Source organism: Camelus bactrianus, chromosome 14, assembly GCF_048773025.1.
Source record: "Camelus bactrianus isolate YW-2024 breed Bactrian camel chromosome 14, ASM4877302v1, whole genome shotgun sequence".
In the NCBI taxonomy this organism is placed as follows: Eukaryota; Metazoa; Chordata; class Mammalia; order Artiodactyla; family Camelidae; genus Camelus; species Camelus bactrianus.
In genome coordinates, this window is record NC_133552.1 from 1438622 (window position 1) to 1457182 (window position 18561).

At 56.2% G+C, this 18561-nt stretch overlaps 1 protein-coding gene across 2 annotated transcripts in view; it reads left to right on the forward strand.

Annotated features, from left to right (window-relative positions):
- Window positions 1-5352, forward strand: part of FGF9 (fibroblast growth factor 9) — a 48946-nt gene extending 43594 nt beyond the window's left edge. Inside the window, exon 3 of one of the 2 annotated variants that reach the window (XM_045514187.2) lies at window positions 3447-5333. In XM_045514187.2, coding sequence (XP_045370143.1) covers window positions 3447-3719 — 273 coding nt within the window. In that variant the 3' untranslated portion in view covers window positions 3720-5333. Of the gene's footprint in view, window positions 1-3446 lie in introns of both variants that reach the window. The other variant, XM_074377914.1, reaches the window with a different exon arrangement.
- Window positions 5353-18561: the final 13209 nt, after the last annotated feature.

The window sequence follows — 18561 nt, forward strand, 5'->3', positions numbered from 1 at the left end:
AGCTTTTCTACCTCTTTATGGTATTGAAGTGCCCGGAATTTAATGTAGTTTTCCAGGTGGGGTTCGAGAAAGGCTGTTAGAGCGGGACTCTCACCTCTGTTCGCTGCTGGGAACGGAGCCCAAAACTGCATTAGCCCCTGAGCTGCGGTATCAGCTCTAGCAGCGCACGTCTGATTGTCTCCTGCCCAGCGCCTGCCGGCTCCCACACAGCTCCGCGGCGTCCCTCCGGTGGTCTCGCTGCCGTCTAGCTTTTAGTCAAGGGTCGGCACCGAGAATCAGAGGAAGGAAGGTGGCGAGCACAGCCCCAAAGGGTAAACGCAGTGGGTGACTGATGACAGTGACCGTCCCTGCCGCGGGAGGTGTGGTCGCGCGCGGGGCTGAGGCTCCAGGACTTGTTTGTGTTCTCCTCTGGCACTCGCCTCGTCTGGCTGAGGAGCAGGCTCAGAGACGCTAAGTAAGTGTCGGGGAGTCCCCCAGCTTGAGGCAACACAGCTGGGTTTGAATCCGGGCAGCCGGACCGCAAAGCCTTTGGAACCAGCGCCGCTGGTGAGGGGCCGGGGCTGGGCGGGGGTGATGGTGCCGCCTGGAGCCGGGGGTCCGCCGGCCCAGTGCTGAGCTGAAGCACTGTCACCCCCCGGGACCACTGCCCGGGTCTCCTTCCCCAGCCTCATAAAGCGAGGTGCATCAGAGGACCAGTGAGATCTTCAAGTGAGTGAGTGGAGGTTAAGTTCCGGGCACTTGTGGACACGAAGCAGTGTTGTCACCCTCTCTGCCCTCAAGCAGCTTCCAGAGTCCCCGTACCAGAGCAGGGCACAGAGCCCAGCGAGACAGACCCTGCAGAGCAGACCCGGCAGGACTGTGGTTGTGAAGGAGAGAACGCCGAGGTCGGAGGCTGTTTCTGAAAGGAGTCTGACTACGGCATCTTGCCACCCTCAGCCAGTAGCATCGCTTCCTGCTCCTTCTTTTAGGTCAGTGTTGAAATGGAGTCATTCAACTTTATTTCTCCTGATACTGATGCAAACCTTGATCAGGAGTTGATGAAAAGTGAAGATTGACGGGGGAAATTAGGGTGCGAACGGTGCAGTTAGTGTGCGTAAGGATGGTGTTTTTTGAGAAACACAGAGTTTGTGTTTTGAACCCATTCCTACTTTGGAGGAACGTTGCTGGCCATCCCCTCCCTCTGCCCATCAGTCTTGAGGGGTTGTTTGTGGGGCCGCCGGGTGTAGAGGAAAGGGTGTGGCTGTTGGAACCCAAGCAGTGTCGTTATTTAGCTTCATAAAGTTAGGCAGGTCATTTAATTTAAATTAGGATTTCTGCCAATGAGCTGCTGTGAGGTATAGATGAGATAGACCCGCAAGGGCTTGGGGTCGGAGCAGGTGCTCCACAGGTGCTGGTTTTCCCTTCTGCTCATCTCTGTCCCTTAACTCCGCTATACAGCCTGTGAGCATGTGGTTTGCCAGGTGAGCCACATAGCGGCAAATACTTCTAAGTTATCTACTGTGTTCAGGACTCTATGATGTATACAGTCCACTACCATCACCCTCACTGCCACCATTACCATCACCACCATCACTACCACCACCACCATCACCTCCACCAGCACCAGCACCACCAGCACCACCATCACCAGCACCACCACCATCACCATCATCACCACCGCCATCACCACCACCACCACCAGCACTGCCATCACTACGTCCATCAGTGCTTGATGAGCACTCGTCGTGTGCCAGGCACTATGCCAAGCACTTTGCAGACATGTTCTCATTTATTCTTCAAAACTGCCCTTTAAAGTAGGTACTATTATTTCTCCAGTTTTGAAAACAAGAGTACCGGTGCTTGGAGAGGTTAAATGACGTATTCAAGATTATATGGGGTGTGAGAGATAAAGAAGAAACAGGAGCCCTGAGCCCCTGCCCTGAGGAAGTGTGTGATCTGCTGGGAAGTGAAATTAAAGCCCATGCAAAATTAGTGCCCTTGCTTTGGCGAGGCATCCTGTAGTGAGTGCCAAATCGCATGGTTCAGGCTAGAAAGGCTGCAGATGTTTGGGGGCAGGGACTGGTGAAGGTCACTGTGCGCACGGTTCTTTTGTTTTATGGGATTAACACTTATTCGGATTCTCTGGAGGACCGTAGGGGTACATGTGGGACACAGGAACCTCAGCCAGTCGTTCTGACTTCACAGGAGTCCAGGAGACTCTGCCCACAGGCTTCTTAGGGAAACAGAAATGGAGCGAGACCGGGCAGCACAGAAACTGGACTTGGGAAGCTGCGCTGGACCCAGGTCTGCTCTAGTGATGAGGCAACCTCATGTCCTGGCAGCAGCAGGCGGTCTGGCTCCTCCGCTGAGGCTCTGCTGTAGCTGAAACCTGATGACTTGCTGATGTTTTCAGCCCTGCTCCTGTAAGTTCCCTCTCCCTCCCTCCCTCCCTCTCTCCCCCCCTCCCCCCCACTCTCGAACCTTCCTGTTCAGATTTCCAGCAGTGGGGCTCTCATGGCTCTGCCTGGTCCTCTCCATCCTTCTTTAAGCAGGGCTTTGGCACCTGGTGAACCCTCTGGCCCCTGGCCTGCCTGGGACGGTTCCGCCCAGGTCAGAAGCCCATCCTAGTCCAGTCAGCTTTGGCTGAAGTGTCTTGGTCACATAGAACCTGGTCACCTCTGCAGAAGGAGCCCTCTGGACAGCTGTGTCACCAGGTGTCTGTCACAAGAGCTTAGGTGTGGCCTGTTGACAGCAGCTGGGGAAGCCTCCGTGGAGGAGTGGAATTTGACGGGCAGGAGCCTTAGGGGAGACACAAACGGTGGCCTGGAATGAGCTTGTGGCAGCAGAGAGTACCAGGAGAGGGACGGGGAACGAGCCAACTCTGTGCACCCAACCCTGGCCTAAGAGTCAAGCAGCGACTGTGGACAATAGTTTTGAGGCACAAGGGAGCCATGAGAGGTGTGGGAATACAACAGATGTCTACCGTGAAAACAATCTAAGAAGAACCAGGGTCGGGGGAGGATAGAGCTCAGTGGCGGAGCGCGTGCTTAGCACGCACGAGGGCCTGGTTTCAATCCCCAGTCCCTCCTCCAAAAACAAATGAAAAACAAAGAACCAGGGAGGCAGAGTCATGACGTGCAGAGTCAGGGGCGCCGGGCAGGAGGGCAGGAGCCCCCCTCGGAGTGGCGCAGGCTCTCCGCGCAGGCGCCTTGAGGCGCCCCAGTCCCCCCGCAGCCTGGGCGGCTGGCGCGCCCCCGGGGCCCCGTGCGTCCCGCAGCGCTCGCGCGGCCCGGCTGCAGCAACGGCCGGGACCTAGGTGAGCTCGCGTCGCGGAGTGGGTTGGTAATGAGCCATGGGTTGTTTTAAAAGTAGCTGTTTTGCTTACTGAACCTGCCCGCTTGCTAAATTCCTCACGGAAACGCCGTACCTCCCGCTCTCACATTTCCGCTCCCCTACTCTGTCTGCAGGCTTCTCAGGAGCGGCTCGCGGCTCTTGCGCGGCAGCGCGCTCTTCACTCTTCACGTTCCGTGTGTTCTGCTGCTGCCGCCGAGCAGCCCCAGCGCTCGACCTGCCCTCCTGGGGCCCCTCCAGGGACCCTGGGGCACAAAACAGATGTGGACCCGATTAGCTTTTCTTCGAGAAAGTACTTCGCAGTCTCTAGAAGCTTCCGGAGGGCACGAGATTTGGGCGCAGAGCTACCAACGATACACACCGCCATGGCCGCGTGTCCTCTGAACTGACGTGAACCATCTGATTTTCCGTTGTCTGGAACACGTCTGCCATATTAGAAGAAATGAGATGCTGCTGTTTTTCGGAAGATACACCATTACTTACTGCACTGCTGTTGCGATGAAGTAAGGATACTGCCGATTAAACAAAGACACGTAGGAACCTTTGTAAGACACCTCCTAGACGTGGGGATGTGAAAAATAAACGTGTGAAAAGTAGATGTGTGGCATGGGAAAAATAACGTGTCTGAGAAGTGGTGAGTTACAATGGGTTACAAGTACCTCTGGAATCGTGGGTTCAGATCGGAAGCAAACCAGTGGTACCTTAATTATCAGCCACACCCTCATCTTAAGCCTAACCTGGATACTACCTAGCCCTATGGCTAGCGTAATCTTTTTTAAAATTTTAATTAATTACTTATTTTAAAAAATTGAATTACAGTCAGTCACAATGTATCTGTTTCTGGTGTCCCTGTTGCTAATCTAATCGTAACCCAGTCCTCCTGTCTCTTCCCTCGCCCACTGGGCTGAGCACTCGATTCTTTTAATGTCGTACAAGAAACTTTTTCTCTTTGAGATGATGTCCCAGCTGCCTTCTCTCGGGCTGTCCTCACAACACACCACAGATTGGATGGTTCAAACCATAAACGTTTCTCCTCCCAGTTTTGAAGGCGGACAGTCCAGGGTCAAGGTGCCAGCAGAGGGGTCTGGGGAGCCCATCCTGACCTCTGACTTCTACCTGTGTCCTCACGTGAGAGCAGAGAGGAGGCGAGCTCTCTGGGGCCGCTCCTTCTCAGGGCACTGACCCATTGTGAGGGTCCCCCCTCAGGACCTCTGCACCTCGCAGGACCCACCTCCTGACCCCGTCACCCTGGGGGTTTAGTTTGAGGGGGACACAAACACACAGCCCACGATGCCAGCAGCTGCCCTGCTGGCCCTGGGAGCTCCTCCCCACCTGCCTGGCCTCTGAGCTCAGGGTTCTGTCACCTTCCCTCCGGTCCAGCCCTTCCCTCCTCCCCTACTGAAGCGTTCCCCTCCTCAACCTGGAATGTGCTTCCCCGCTTCTTTGCCTGAGCTTTGAGGCCCCCTTCGGGGCACCACACACGCTTTTGCTGCTGTGTCCTCTTAAGCTCCTGGGGGCATTCTGTCCAGGAGTAAGAGCCATGGTCCGGCGCTGGGGGGAGGTGAAAACGAGGGCCCGTGAGGCCCGTGTTGGTGAGGGCCGAGGATGAAAAGGTTCAGCCCGTGGTCTGACTAGCAGGGCCCTGGGAGTTTCCTGAAGACCAGAAAATCTGGTTACTGGGAGGCTCGGATGAGAGCAAAGAGGTTCCATGGGCCTCGGGAGGCTGGGACGTGGAGTGTGCCCCCTGTGGCAAGACCGATGAGATCAGTTCCCTCCGCTGGCTCTTTTCTTGGGGTCTCTGTGCCGGGTCAGCTATGGATCCAAGCCACAGGTCAAATCTGCTTGCGACTGTTTTTGCCAATAAAGTTGTATTGAGGGCCAGACACCCTCCTTCTGTATGTGTTGTCCACGGCTGCATTCACACCGCGGCCGCAGCCAGTCGCTGTCATGGAGACGACGTGGCCTGCAGATCCGAGGACACGTCCTCGCTCGCCCTCTGCAGAAGACGTCTGCTGACGCCCATTTGAGACGGGTTCGAGGTTCCGTCCCGCAGGGCTGACACTTTAAGCCATCCCTTCTTGTCTCCACTAAAAAAAAGCAAGTGAAAGATGAAATGATACGTTAATCAAGATAAAGAGTAAGTTGGAAGTAGCACACGAAAAGGAAAATAGAAAGAGTGAAAGTGAAGGACAGGTTAAAAACAACAGACCCAAGGTCCAAGCCAAGGTCTGTGTCTGAGCGCGTCCCTCTGAAAGTGCCTGGGAAATGTTGTGTGCCTGTCATGACGGCCGACTCGATGGCTGGGACCAGAGGCCTTGAGAAGTGGGGGCGCCACGGGCAGGCCGGCCTTCGGGCCGCAGGGGAAGCGTGTGTTTTAGCTTCGGGGACGAGTCCTCACCACTCTGCCCCCCGGGCCCCGGGCCCCGGGCCCTTCCTCCCCGCTTGGCCCACTCACTAGGCAGGGTCCCCTGCATCCAGCCTGTGACACAGACGCTCTCCTTTCTTCCTGTCTGGGGTCACCCTCAGTGCCAAACTTCTTAGGAAACCCAAGACGCACAGCTGCGGGGCTAGGGTGGGGCAGAGGTGGTGCGGATCTGCCCCCGGTCTGCTCCGTCAGGGCCGCGCGTTTCTCAGAGAGCACGTGTCGCTTGGGAGAGAGGCCGACGCGGGTCGTGGGCAGTGAGCATCCGAGCCCTGGCAGGCCGGCTCTCAGGGGGGCCTGAGGCCTGGGGAGAGCAGGCACTGCTGTCCTCTTTCCTAGCCCCTTTCCTTGCTGTTTGCACTCAGACATTATCCTTTGTCAAAGGTGTCTGGTGAGAAGAGGTGATGGGGGTTCTCAGGTGAGCAGCTCACAGCCCAGGAACCAGCTCCCTGGACGAGCTGCCTGCGTGGCTCACATCCAACAGGGCCATATGTCATGAAATCCTAACCTGGACCCTCTGCCAAGCCACACACTGCCTCTTGTTGTTCAGAGACAGGTGCCAGAAGACAAATCTAGCCGGGTTTGTGGGACTCGGTTGCTGTGGGGGTTCTGCCCAAGTCAGAAGGTGTAAAATGTACTTCTGGTCAAATACAAAGACAGTGACCCACTGACCATCCACGTCCGTGGGAAGGAGCCAGGCAGGGGCAGAGCCTGGGCCGGGGTTGGGAACTCTGTGCAGTTGCTTGGTCCCTAGATCTGGGGGTGATGCAGCTGGAGAGCTGACGTGGGGGTGGCTGTACTGGTGGGTGAGTCCAGCCGCACCTCTAGCTTGTCTGCAGACCCAGCCCACCCATAGGTCCTCCTCCATCCCCAGGCACCCCTAGGCCTGTGGGGGACCCTCTGCTCACACCCTTCAGCCCATGTGTCGATCTCCTGGGGTGCGTTCCTCCCCCTTTCAGTTACACGCACTGGGTCTAGGATCCACCGTTCTGTGCGCAGGGCCGGCAGTGCTCGGGCAGAGTGCCGGCCGCGAACACGGGGGTCGGGCTGAGTACCCGCGAGAACAAGGAGGGGGGGCGCAGTGAGCGGCTGACGGGGTTGATGGGGAGGCAGCAGGGGCCGGTGGGGGCGGGGGCGGGTTTACGGAAGTGACACACGAGCTCTGAGGGAGCCTTGGGAGTAGCACAGAGTTCCAAGCAGAGGAGAACGGTCAGGGGACGACGAGACTAGGTGGGGAGGCGGGGAAGCAGACGCGCGTCGGGGACAGCGCGTCGGGGCCGGCGCGTGGCCTCGTCGGGATGGTGGGCGGGGGCGGCTGGGGGCGGGGAGAGGCGTGTGAGGGGAGATCTGTGAGTGACGGGTAAGGCTGACTGAGCGGCAAGAGCCAGAAGGAACCACGGCTTAAACAAGATAGAAACGTGTGCAGCCCAGCAGCTGGCGTGTCGCGGACCCACGTTCCTCTCTCCTGTTAGTCTGCGCTGCAGACCCTTAGCGGATGGTCCAAGGTTGTAGCATCCTGTTCTAGAATCAGGAGGCAGAAAGGGACAAAGAAGAAGGGGGGAGGGGCACACCTATTCCATCTCTTAGAGAAGGTTCCCAGAGTCAACCACCAGGACGCACGTTCGTTCTGTCAGCCAGAACTTAGTCCCATGGACGTCTGGTCTCCATGCCCAGATTCCGGGCAAGGCACCAGGGGTTCTGCCACCAGGGAAGGAGGAGGGGATGGACATCAAGGGACAGTGAGTGTACCCGCCCGGGATTGCTGGGGACCTTGAACGCAGCTGGAGAAGGGCTTGCCGCGCTTTGGGGGTTATAGGGAGCTCGGAACTTTGAGTAGGGGAGTTATACGAAAAGGAGTATTTGAGGCAGGTTAATGAGCCCGCTGTGCACAGACGACCAGCTTGGAGAGAAGGAGAAGGTGGGAGGCCGGCCAGCCCAGCGTGGAACTGCCGTGGAGAGAGCAGGGCGATGCAGGCGTATGCTGGATGATGGAGACTCAAGACTTGTTGCAGAGGTAATAAAGCAGAGCTGGCCAGATGAGGGAAAGCAAAGAGTCAAAGAGGATGCAAAGGTTTGAAGCCTAAATGCTTGGGAGAGTAGGACTGGCAACATTTGAAATACAGACCAGTGAGAGTTGCTGGTTCAGGGAGGGTTATGGTGGATTGAATATGTTAAATTTGAGGTTCCAGAGAGCCTTTAAAAATTATTTCTTTATTATTGTATTATTTATTTTATTTTGTTGGGGGTTTGCATAATTAGGTTCTTTTATTTTTAGAGGAGGTGCTGGGGATTGAACCCAGGACCTCGTGCATGCTAAGCACATGCTCTACCACTGAGCTCTACCCTCCCCCTCAAGGAGGCTTTCCAATGAGGCTTAAAATGAGCAGTTGAACCTGTGGGTCCAGCACGACGTGTAAACAGTAGCTCACATCTGGCTTTCAGGTATAGTTGCCTTGTGTGGGCTTTCCCCACACAGTTAAAAAGAAATTGAATTGATCGTTCATTAATTGCTTATGAAAGTCTGCATTTCTGACTCCTCTTGAAAAACCTTAAGATTTGGGTCCCTGAGCTCTCATGCTTGCAGGACCACAGTCGGTTGGAGTTGAGGGTCCCCACTTTGCTGCGGTCTCCCCTGCTCCCTCCTGCCCTCGAGTCCAGGAGGTTATTAATGGGACCTGCTCAGCCCCTGCAGATATTGGGGTGTTCGACCCCTAGTCTAAGTTTTGGAAAAGATGTATCTTCTTCAAAAAGAGGTATGGGGACCACAGATACAGATTTGGGAGCCATGATTTTAGAGAGTGAGTCGAAGTCATTGGCACGAGTGAGACTCAGGATGGGGACATAGTGGAAGGAGGAGAGACGGGGCTGGGAGCATGGGGCGCGCACGCACAGGAATCAAGGGGACCAGGGGACCGGTGCCGTGGACTTGGAGGGCAAGGGCAGAGAGGGAGGGGAAACCCAGAGCAGAGAAACCAGAGAAACCAGAAGGGAGAAGGCTTTCGAGATGGAAAGCAGCCAGTGCCAGTGCTGCAGGGGGAGGAAGAGAAGCCCCAGCCAAAGGCCATTTGCTCTGGAGATCAGAAGGTCTTGCGAGTTTCGGCAGCATGGGGAGGGCAGGAGTCACGTTGAAATACCGCTTTGATGTTCGTAATCGTCTGGGTTCATCTGCGCAGAGACACCGGGGTGCAGAGGATGGCAGGTCACACCTGGGACTGGCTGGCTTTAAATTTCTCACTCACCTGGTGGGAGCCTGGAGGGGACTGGACGCGAGGCGGGCAGACTGTTCTCCGGTGGGGAGGGCGCTTCTGTGTTCAGCACCCACTCGGGGCCAGCTTCTCATTTCATCCTTACAAAAACCTTGGAGGGAGGTCCCGTGATTTGCATTTTTACAGATGAGGAAACTAAAGCTCACAGAGCTTACAGGATTTGCGCCAAGTGATTTAAACAGTGAACAAGCTGAAGAGGGAGGGTTTGAACGTGGCCACACACCAGCCACTCATGTCGCCCGGGGCAGAGCGGAGGCAGCCCCTCTCCTGTCACTTAGCCTCCGCCTGGCAGGTGACAGTCACGCCTACAGCTGCAGGAGACCTTTCTCACCGCTTCTTAGCGCTGGTCCTCCTTGCTGCATCTTGCGCTGGGTGTGCTCCCAAGTGGGCAAAGGACATTAGGCTTTAAAGAGAAAATGACTTGTTTTGAGCTTGTTGGTGCTGCTCAGTACATGAAAGGCCTTTGCTTTGTCCCAGTCGCACCGACATCTCCTAGGGCTCAGTTTATCTCTGAACACTGTGTGCCATGAATAATACCCACACTGTCACCCTCAGTGGACTGGACTTCAGAACCGGTTGGAGTGCTTGCTTAATCCCATCTGCTCTGCATCCTCTGGCTCTGCGGAGATGAAGACAGAGTTCAGAGTCTGCGTTCTCAACATCTCCTCATTCCCTCCCTCTCTTCTCCCTTTGGGAAGTCATCAGCACCTGCATAACACTACCTGACATTCTTCGAGCGCCTCCCATGTGCCAGACGCCACGAGAAACACCTTGACCTGCATGCCCTCATTTTGTTTTTCACAACAGCTCCTCCTGGCAGGTATGCTTAGTGTTTACACTTTACTGGGGAAGAGAAAGAGAGGCTGGAGGGCTGGCAGATCCTGCCCAAGGTCACACCATCAGCCGCTGAGCTGGAATTGGATTTCCTCTTCCCCGTGTCACCGTGTGCCCACCACAGAATCAGCTGTCCCGGAGGGACAGTGGGACACAGTCAACTAGGGCAGCAACCAATCCGCCGTCCTTCCAGGCATCATGGCGCCCGGGCGAGATCTGCTTCTCGAATGCTGCCTTCTTCTCCTTGGGGAGATGTCTCTTCACCTTCACTTGCAATGGGGGGGGGGGCAGAGTTTCAAACTAATGATGGACCCTGATTTCTGACCCCAGAACCAGGATGCACAGTCCAGCAGAGGATTGTTCTCTGACTTGTACCATTGCTTATATGGAAAATTTTGCCAGGAGTAAACATGGAAGCCTATTTGCCTCTATGCGGAATGACTTTGCTATTGAAAAGAATAAGATGACAAAAAGAAATTGAGATCACCCTGGAAAATCTGGGGAGCCTGCTTGCTGGGCAGGCTCTTCGTCTCTGAAACTCTAGGAAGGGCTTTGTCAGGCTGGCCCGGGCCCAGATCGCTGCCCAGCTCCAAATGCAGATGGCTGCTCCCTGGGGAAGTGGTGACGCTCCGTAATGGACCCCTCGTGTTAACAAGAAACATCAGGTGGGGCCGGGCCAGGGGCTTAACAAGGTACTTACCACAGTCGTCGTGCCCAGGGGTCTCTCGCTGCGACTGCTTCACAAATTTTAGTAATCTTCCCTCTTCTGATTTATGTGGCTTTTCTAAAGGGCACTGTTCTCCAGCACATTAACGCGGATGCTAAATTTAGCTGGAAAGAACCCAACCTCTGATGCTCTGGAGCCCAGGGGAAGGCCGGCATCTCCAGGCAATAACCTACTTTCGTCCCTGTCTTCCTTGCTGGGATCTCTCCCGCCGTAGAGGCTCTTTGTATCTGGAGGATGTGCTGAAAGTTGCTAGAAGCCCCTCCCGCTGCAGCGAGCCGCCCCCCTGGGAGCTGCCCAGGGTAAGTGTGCAGTGAGGCATCCTTCCCAGTGACCTTGATGGGCTCTGTCCTTCCTTTGAAAACAAAAACACCAACTTGGAATTTTAATGAAAAGGCAGCGAGCGGGCTTCCAGGCTCGCGGCGCTGGCAGAGCTGCGGCTCACTGCAGTGTGGGCTTGAGGTGGCCGTGGTGAGGGCTGCGACACTGACTTATTGGGGAAAACACAGAAGCTGAATTCATCTCCAGGTTCACCAGGAGGGAGGGGCTCAGAAGGAGACCATTTTCTTTTTGGTGCATGTACGAGATGTGGTTAAAAGCATAGGGAAATCTAGACGGACAGGGCCCACGGCCGGCCCCAAGCAGGGGAGGCGTTCGGCTGACAGGCAGCATCCTGTGGTGGGAGCCATGTGGACTCACCCGTCTTACCTCGTAGCGCTGGTCACCGAGTGACGGCGGATGAAACGTGGTTCGTGGTTCAGCGTGGTTCTGGGTGCACATGTGGTTCAGCTGGCCCGTAAAATGACTTCAGTTTGCTTAAGTGGGTTGTTTTGCATTGAGAAAGTTATTTAAAGCTTTTTTAAAAATGGCATGATTGGAGCCTGTTATTGGTTTACATTACTTGGTGAGAGGGCACACGCTGTTTCTTGCAAAGATCTCCTGAGTCCCAGACTGAAAAAATCCTCTAAATGATGGGCTCACCCACTCTGGGATCTTCAGACACCCACTGTCTTGAGTGGGCGTGGGGACTGGCAGCCGGAGCCCAGGTGGGCGGGGCTGCCCGGCCTCCGTCAGCAGCAGGACCCAGAGCTTCCGACGCGGGCTCATTCCCGTGCTCCCCAAGGCGGTCTTCTTCCGTGGGTCGGAATCTATGCTTGAAGGGGGTTCCCAGAGGTTTCCATGATTGAGAAGCTGTGGGAGCTCTCAGCTAGGAACTCGGGGAAACGCAGTCTAGTCGTGGGATGACAGTAACTGGGGTTTTCAGAGAGGAGGAAGGCAGAGGAGACCGTGGTGAGTCGTGTTACTTTCTCCTGCTTCTTCCGAGAGGACGTCGGGAGCGGCCAGCAACAAGGTGGGCAGCAGCTGAGGGGGCCTGGCCGTGGGAACGGTGCAGGCATCACACCCCTTAGTCCTAACAATCCCTAAGCAGGCATTAGTGTCCCCACTTTATAAAGTGGGGAACGAGGCATGGAGCTGTCAGACCTGCCCCTGGGGGCACACAGCTATGTTCTAGAAGGTGGTAGAGACCCTGGCCGGCCCCTTCTTCCCGCGCCTCAGTTTCCTCTTGGGCTGTAATTGAGCAGCTGAACCCCTTACTCACCATCTGTATCCACCGAGCTGAATCCCACCCCGGCCCCGCCCACTTCTATGGCTGGGCGCAGGGGTCAGAAAGCCGGGACTTCAGGCTCCACAGCGAAGCACAAGACTTGCCAGACTCCACTGGGATGTGTGGGCTGGTGTGCTACCCGCCTCTGATGGATCCCAGCACCAGAGGGAGGAGGGGGCGGGCTCTGAAGAGCTTCTGCCGCCGTTGTCACGGAGACAGGCCAGGTGGTGGGATGGGGGAGGCCTGATTTATGGGATTTGCTGATTTCCCTGGTGTACGTCCTCTCATCCTGGCTGGTTCCAAACTACGCATGGCTTAACAGCTTGCTTTGAAAGTTCCTGGACATTAGGGGGAGGGCATAGCTCAAGTGGTAGAGTGCGTGCCTAGCATACACAAGGTCCTGGGTTCAGTCCTCAGTACCTCCTCTAAAAATACATAAGTAAATCTAATTACCCCCCCTACCCCCGCCCCAGACATTTGACCACCGAAAGCTGCATATGAGCCCTTGAAATGGTGCCTGGTTACTGTGGGCCAGCGTCTGTGCCTTGCTGGTCTTCCCAGGCCTCGTGTCACACACCCCTTTGTGATGGCACCGGTCCCACTCCTGCAGATGGTCTGACTTACCTCTGTGTGTCTTGCACACATGGTACTGGGTGACACTCTGCACACAGTAGGTCTTCAGTAGCTGTTGTCTCAGGGAATGGACCTGACTGTCAGGCCCCACTCCAGCTGGGCCAACAGCTAAAGCTACACACTTGGGCCGAGCGCAGGGTCCACGCTGCTGACGGCAGAGGAGCCAGTGCCCGAAGCCACAGTTTTCGTGTGTCCTGGGAGCGAGGACTGGTCACCGCCTAGCAGGACAAGCCTGGGTTGGCCACAGCGAGCAGAGACAGAGGGGACCCTGTGTGGAGAGAGTCTGGGGCAAGGTGACAAGGAGGAGAGGTAGATGCTGGAGACGCGGCCGCGGCTTCACCACGGAGATGGTGTTTATGAGCACAGCATGTGGGGAGCGTGCAGAGCTGCACACTACTGCTCCCCCACCCCCACCGGGCACACCAGGTCCAGAGCTTCCTCCCGGGGAAGGGGTGGTGTGGAGGCGGTCGTCTCCTGCTTGACCTCTAACCTGGGATGCTCAGCAGGGCTCTCATGCACATCCGACTGGTCCAGGAGCCCAGGGACCTGCAGAATTTGCTCCATCTCCAGCTCGGGGGGCCCCCCAGTCCAGGGCTCTGTGAAGGTTCGCTCTCCGGGGGTCTTCCTGCCCTGATCTGAGCTCTGATCTGCTCTTCACCCTGTAGAAAATTTTCTACGATGAAAGTCTGACCAGTGCCTTGAATGAGATCTCCCCTGTCGTCAGGGTGGTCTGTTCTTGGGAGGCATCTGCACCCCATCAGAAGCTGGAGTCCGTCTCTAGATTGGTCTCCGGCCGGTGTCCACTCACCTGCATGCCAGGCTTGCTCACTACCCTGCTTCCCTTCCCTGGAGACAACCTGGCTCCCGCTACCCCTGGGTTCCCCTCCTGGATGCAGCCCCCCCCTTTCGGGTCCCTGGCTCTGGAGCTGCTCACGCCCACCTTCGTGCACCCTGTGTGGTACCTCTGCTCTGAGGCAGTGATGCCACAAAATGCCCACTGTGTAGCGGGCACAAAAATTCACTCAAATGAGTTAGTTATTCATTGTTTGCATGTTTGCTTTAATCACGGCAAATTGGAGCCCAGGCTCCACAGCTCCCCTCAGGGTTCGTGGGGTTGCAGGAAGGGTGGGGGCAGAGGCGCGCAGGGGGCAGGGGGCTGTGGGTGTGACCAGGTCGCGGGGGATGCTCATGGCGCCTCTGCCCCCCTTTTCTATCCCCAGGACCAAACGATGACAGGTGACTGTGTGACGCACACAGCATCCTGCTAGCAGCTGTAAATGGAGGCAGGGAACGCAGGTTCCTCGTGGGTGCGCCTGCAGCCCAGCCTCGTGCCCTGGGCGACACCTGCGGGAGCCAGCCTGGCTCCGCGCGCTGAGCTCTGGCTGTGGAGCGCGCGCCTCCGGCAGCTCACGTCCGTGAGGGGCAGGACTCGGCACAAACAAGCCGCCGGGGAGATCAACGCCTGTGCTGCATGTAACCAGCCGCCATCCTGCCCCCCCGGAAGTGGGCCGCCGACAGGTGGGCAGGCTCCGCGAGGTGATGCTGGTGCTCCGGCGCGCTGACACTGGAGGCCACAGAGCCACGTCGTGGGCAGCAGTGTTAAAAGGACGAGAAGCAACCTTCCAGGAGACCTTGGTCCTTTGCCCCACATGTCGGTTTTGATTTTTATGATTGCAGATGCAGTGGATCAACACATCATCTCCCCATGGTGCCTCTGGGGAAGTCCTGCCGGGGGGCTGTCTGCTCTCCATCCACACGGACTTCTCAAACGCTGACCCCCGGGAGTTTAGATAAGCAGACAGACCTAGAGCCTTGGCAGCTTGCTGTTTCTGGTTCACAACTGGTGATTTCCTGTTTCAGACCAGCTTCTTTTCCACCTGCTGACGTGGTCACTAGATTCCTCTGAGTTTGGGGAGAAGAGAGACTCCGTGAGGAGCCTCTTTTTAAAAAGCAACATTGCTATTTTATTTTTATGTGAGTGAGTAAATCATAGTACATTTCATGGGGACATTTAATAAAACTTTTCAATATATAGCAAATTTAAGTACACTGCTGAGAATATAATGAACATGTGTTCCAAGATGGAGCCTCCCTCTGTCATCCCTGAGGAGACATATTAGTGCTTTGGTTTATCAAGAAGTCTGCACCAAACACACTTCATGGCCTCAAGATTTTTTGTCTTCATTCACTGGTATCAGAGGAAATCACTGCTCATGAACTTACTAGGTTTCGAGGTGGGGAATCGCATGGAGAGCGGTGTCAAGTGAAGGTCAGTTCCATCAGATGAGAGTCTGTCACCAGCAGCCGCGGTGCCGACGTGACCGAGGAAGAGCCCGCAGGTATTCGAAGGTGATGCTGTGACAAGACCTCCCCGAGTTAGCTCACTCAACCCGACTGGTCCTTCCTTTCATCATCCCTGTCCCCAGGTGAGGACACCGAGGCTTCCGTGCGCTGGGTTGGATCCCTCAGTGACAGAGCCAGGACTGAATTGGGTCATCTGACTCCAGGGCCTGCAAAACCGCTCCTTGCGAGCCCAGACTCGGATCCGCAGTGGAGCCAGTGGCACCGGGGTGAGAAGGGCCTCCGCTTGGGGTTCGGTCTTTAGGTGGAAGTGAGGTGCCCGTGTCTGGTCCGCAGACTTCCTGTGACCCCGTGTAGCTCGAGCATTCTGCTGGGGGCCTGGGCAGGCGGGTCCCCAGCTTGGAGCCCTGTGCGTGTCCTGCGGGGGGAGCTCTGGGTGTCTCACCTCCCGCCCGCACCCACTCCTTCCCCTCCTGCACCCCACATCTCACCGGGGAGGCAGAACCCCAGGCTGTCGGGGTCCCGTGTGGCTGCGGCGGCCTTCTGCCTTAATGAATCCGTCATCCAAATTTTTAGAGGTTCCAGACTCCGTGGGCTATAAAACTCACTTGGGAACTGTCACGGGTTGAATTGTATCCACCCCACCCCCAATCTGTTGAGTTCTTAACTCCTGACACTTACGAATGTGATCTTGGGTCTTTGCTGGTGGAATCTAGCTAATCTGAGGTCATGCTGGATTGGGGTGGATCCTACTCCAATGACTGGTGTCCCGTAGCAAGAGCGAAGTTTGGACGCAGACCCAGAGGGGGAGGCCATGTGAAGACACAGGCAGGGAGGGGAGTGATGTGCCTATGAGCCAAGGAACAGTTCTCCCCGGAAGCCAGGAGTGGGGCAAGCGAGGGCCCTCCGGGGAAGGGCGGCCAGCGCGCGGCGTTCTGGCCAGGAGAGGGGAACCCTTGCTGCGCTAGACCCCTCGGCGCGGGGCGCCTCGTCAGGGCGGCGGGAAAAGCCGTCTGGGGGCCTTGGCTAGAATGCGCGGCCCCGGCCCCCGGGCAGCCCCGGAGGGCTTCCTAGGCGCGGGGGCCGGGCTTGCCGGCGGGGAAGGCCGCTGTGGGCGACGCGGCCCGGAGGCTGTGCCGAACTGACTCGCGCGCGCGCCTGCAGCGCAAACCGCGGGGTGCTGCTGACAGGTGCTACGCCTCGTGACCTCAGTGAAGACTAGCGACAAGCACTGTCGTTGGGGAACACAAGGAAAAACGGAAACGCGGCACCTCCATCCAGTGCCACTGCTCGTGAACTGACGGTGTGGTTTGACGTGCTGTATCTTCTTGCTTCTTTACGTACATACTGACGTGCAGACAAAAACGGGCTTCAGTGATGTGGGATTTACAAGGAGCTCCGTGATCGAGGATAGCAGAGAAGAAGAGAAACTACAGAGTCTTTTGTAAGTTTATTTCATAGGACGGAAAGCTGTTTATCACTGTAAATGAAAGATGAAGAAGGGGTAAAAATTCCGGCGGCTGGCTTTGTAAGAGAGGGCGTAAGAGGAACGTGCCTCGAGACCAGGTCCGGATAAGGCCCCGCTGTCCGTGCACCTCTCTGGGCTCGGAGGCCAGCCCTCAGGTGCACACCTGTCTTATCTTTATTACTCTCTGTATCTTTAACATTCGAATGTTGACCTATGCAGTGGTGGGTGTGGGGCGTGGTTTTGCACCAAAAGATACAACCCTGTGGAGGTGGAAATATTTTTCCATGACTTCAAGCTGGACTTCTGGGCTTCTGCTCATCGTTCATCGGGGCAAGAGGAATTGCTCTGAATCCACGCCTGACGCTTCCTTACTCTGCTGAGCCCCCTACTCCCGACCATGGCACCTGCTCTTCAAGTTCAAGTTCAAGTTCAAGTGCTTTAGCCCAGCAGGGGGCTCTTGGCAACTTGGGCCCGTTTTTCTCCCCAGTCTGTCCCCACAGCTCATCGCTGGGTCTTCTGCACCTTCCCTCCTGCCACCCTCCCCCGGGGCCATTTCACTGGCTCGTTCTCTCCAAGACCCTCCACCGGTGTGCTTCTGCAGAATCCCAGTGAGTGGACGCTGCAGGCTTGCTCCTGTCTCCTTCCTCCAATCCGTGTGTTACAGACTAAAGTGTGTCCCCCTCCAGGTACAGATGGTGGGAGCCTGGCACCCAGAGTGATGGTGTTGGGAGATGGGCCTTCGGGGTGATGAGGTCACAAGGAGGGTGGGTCCTTCAGGAATGCGATTAGTGCCCTTATAGAAGAGACCCCTTGGAGCCCCTCACTCTTTCCACCAAGTGAGGACAGCCTGTGACCCGGGAGGGGGCCCTCACCTGACCACGTCGGCACCCCTGATCTTGGACTTCCAGCCTCCAGAAGTGTGAGCAATACATTTCCGTTGTTTATAAGCCCCCAGGGGGTGGTATTTTGTGGTGCCAGCTGGGACAGACTGGGACAAGGCCTAACCCTGCATGTGGAGGTGCTAAGGGGTGATGAGGTCAAAGTGAGGTCACGAGGATGGGCTCCCAATGGGATCAGTGCCCTTGTAGGAAGTGAGAGAGACCAGAGCTGCTTCTCTGCACTGTGTGACCGTCTGCAAGCCCAGAAGAGCGTCTTACCAGACTGGCTGGCGCCCTGGTCCTGGGCGTCTCATCCTCCAGGGCTGTGGGAAGTGTCTGTTGTCTTAGCCACCCAGCTTGTGCTGTTTGCAGCAGCCGAGCTGACTGAGATTCCGTGGTTTCTTGAAGGGCAGGAACATGTTTACCCCAGTACCCGACACACAGGAGGAAGTGGATGCTTTTGAGTTGGTGTCTGTGAAACAAAGGCTCTCAGTGCTACTGCTCGGCCTTATCTTGGCTGCTGGTCGGCCGCAGAGGCCAGTTCCTCCTTTTCCACTTGTCCTGGGCTGGGGCTTGTGAGCAGTGCGGAGAAAGTCACACTGTCGTGATGGCAATTCACCACCAGCCCCCACACTCTAACCTGCACCTCAAACTGCCCTTCCTCCTACTTGGTGGGCAGTGAGGCCATTCCCCACTCAGTGATGCCACCGCTGTCCCCCATGCCACACCTGTCATGCACCGAGAGAGGCCCTGCCTTCCGAGGGACCGCCAGCAGTTCTCCTAACTCCTTGCTGTCTTTCTCCTCCTTTCTACCTCCCAACGAATGGGTTGCTTCCACCTCTTGGCTACTGTGAATAGTGATGCCATGACCATGGGTGGGCAAATGTTTCTTTGAGATTTTGCCTTAATTCTTTTGGATGTATCGCCAAAGTGGGACTGAGGGATCAGATGGGAGTGTTGCTGTTAAGTTTTGAGGAACTTCCATACTGTTTTCTACAGCCGTTGTACCATTTTATAGTCCCACCAACAGTGCACGAGGATTCCAATTTCCCCACATCCTCGACGACACATTATTTTTATTTTTATTTTTTTTCTGGTA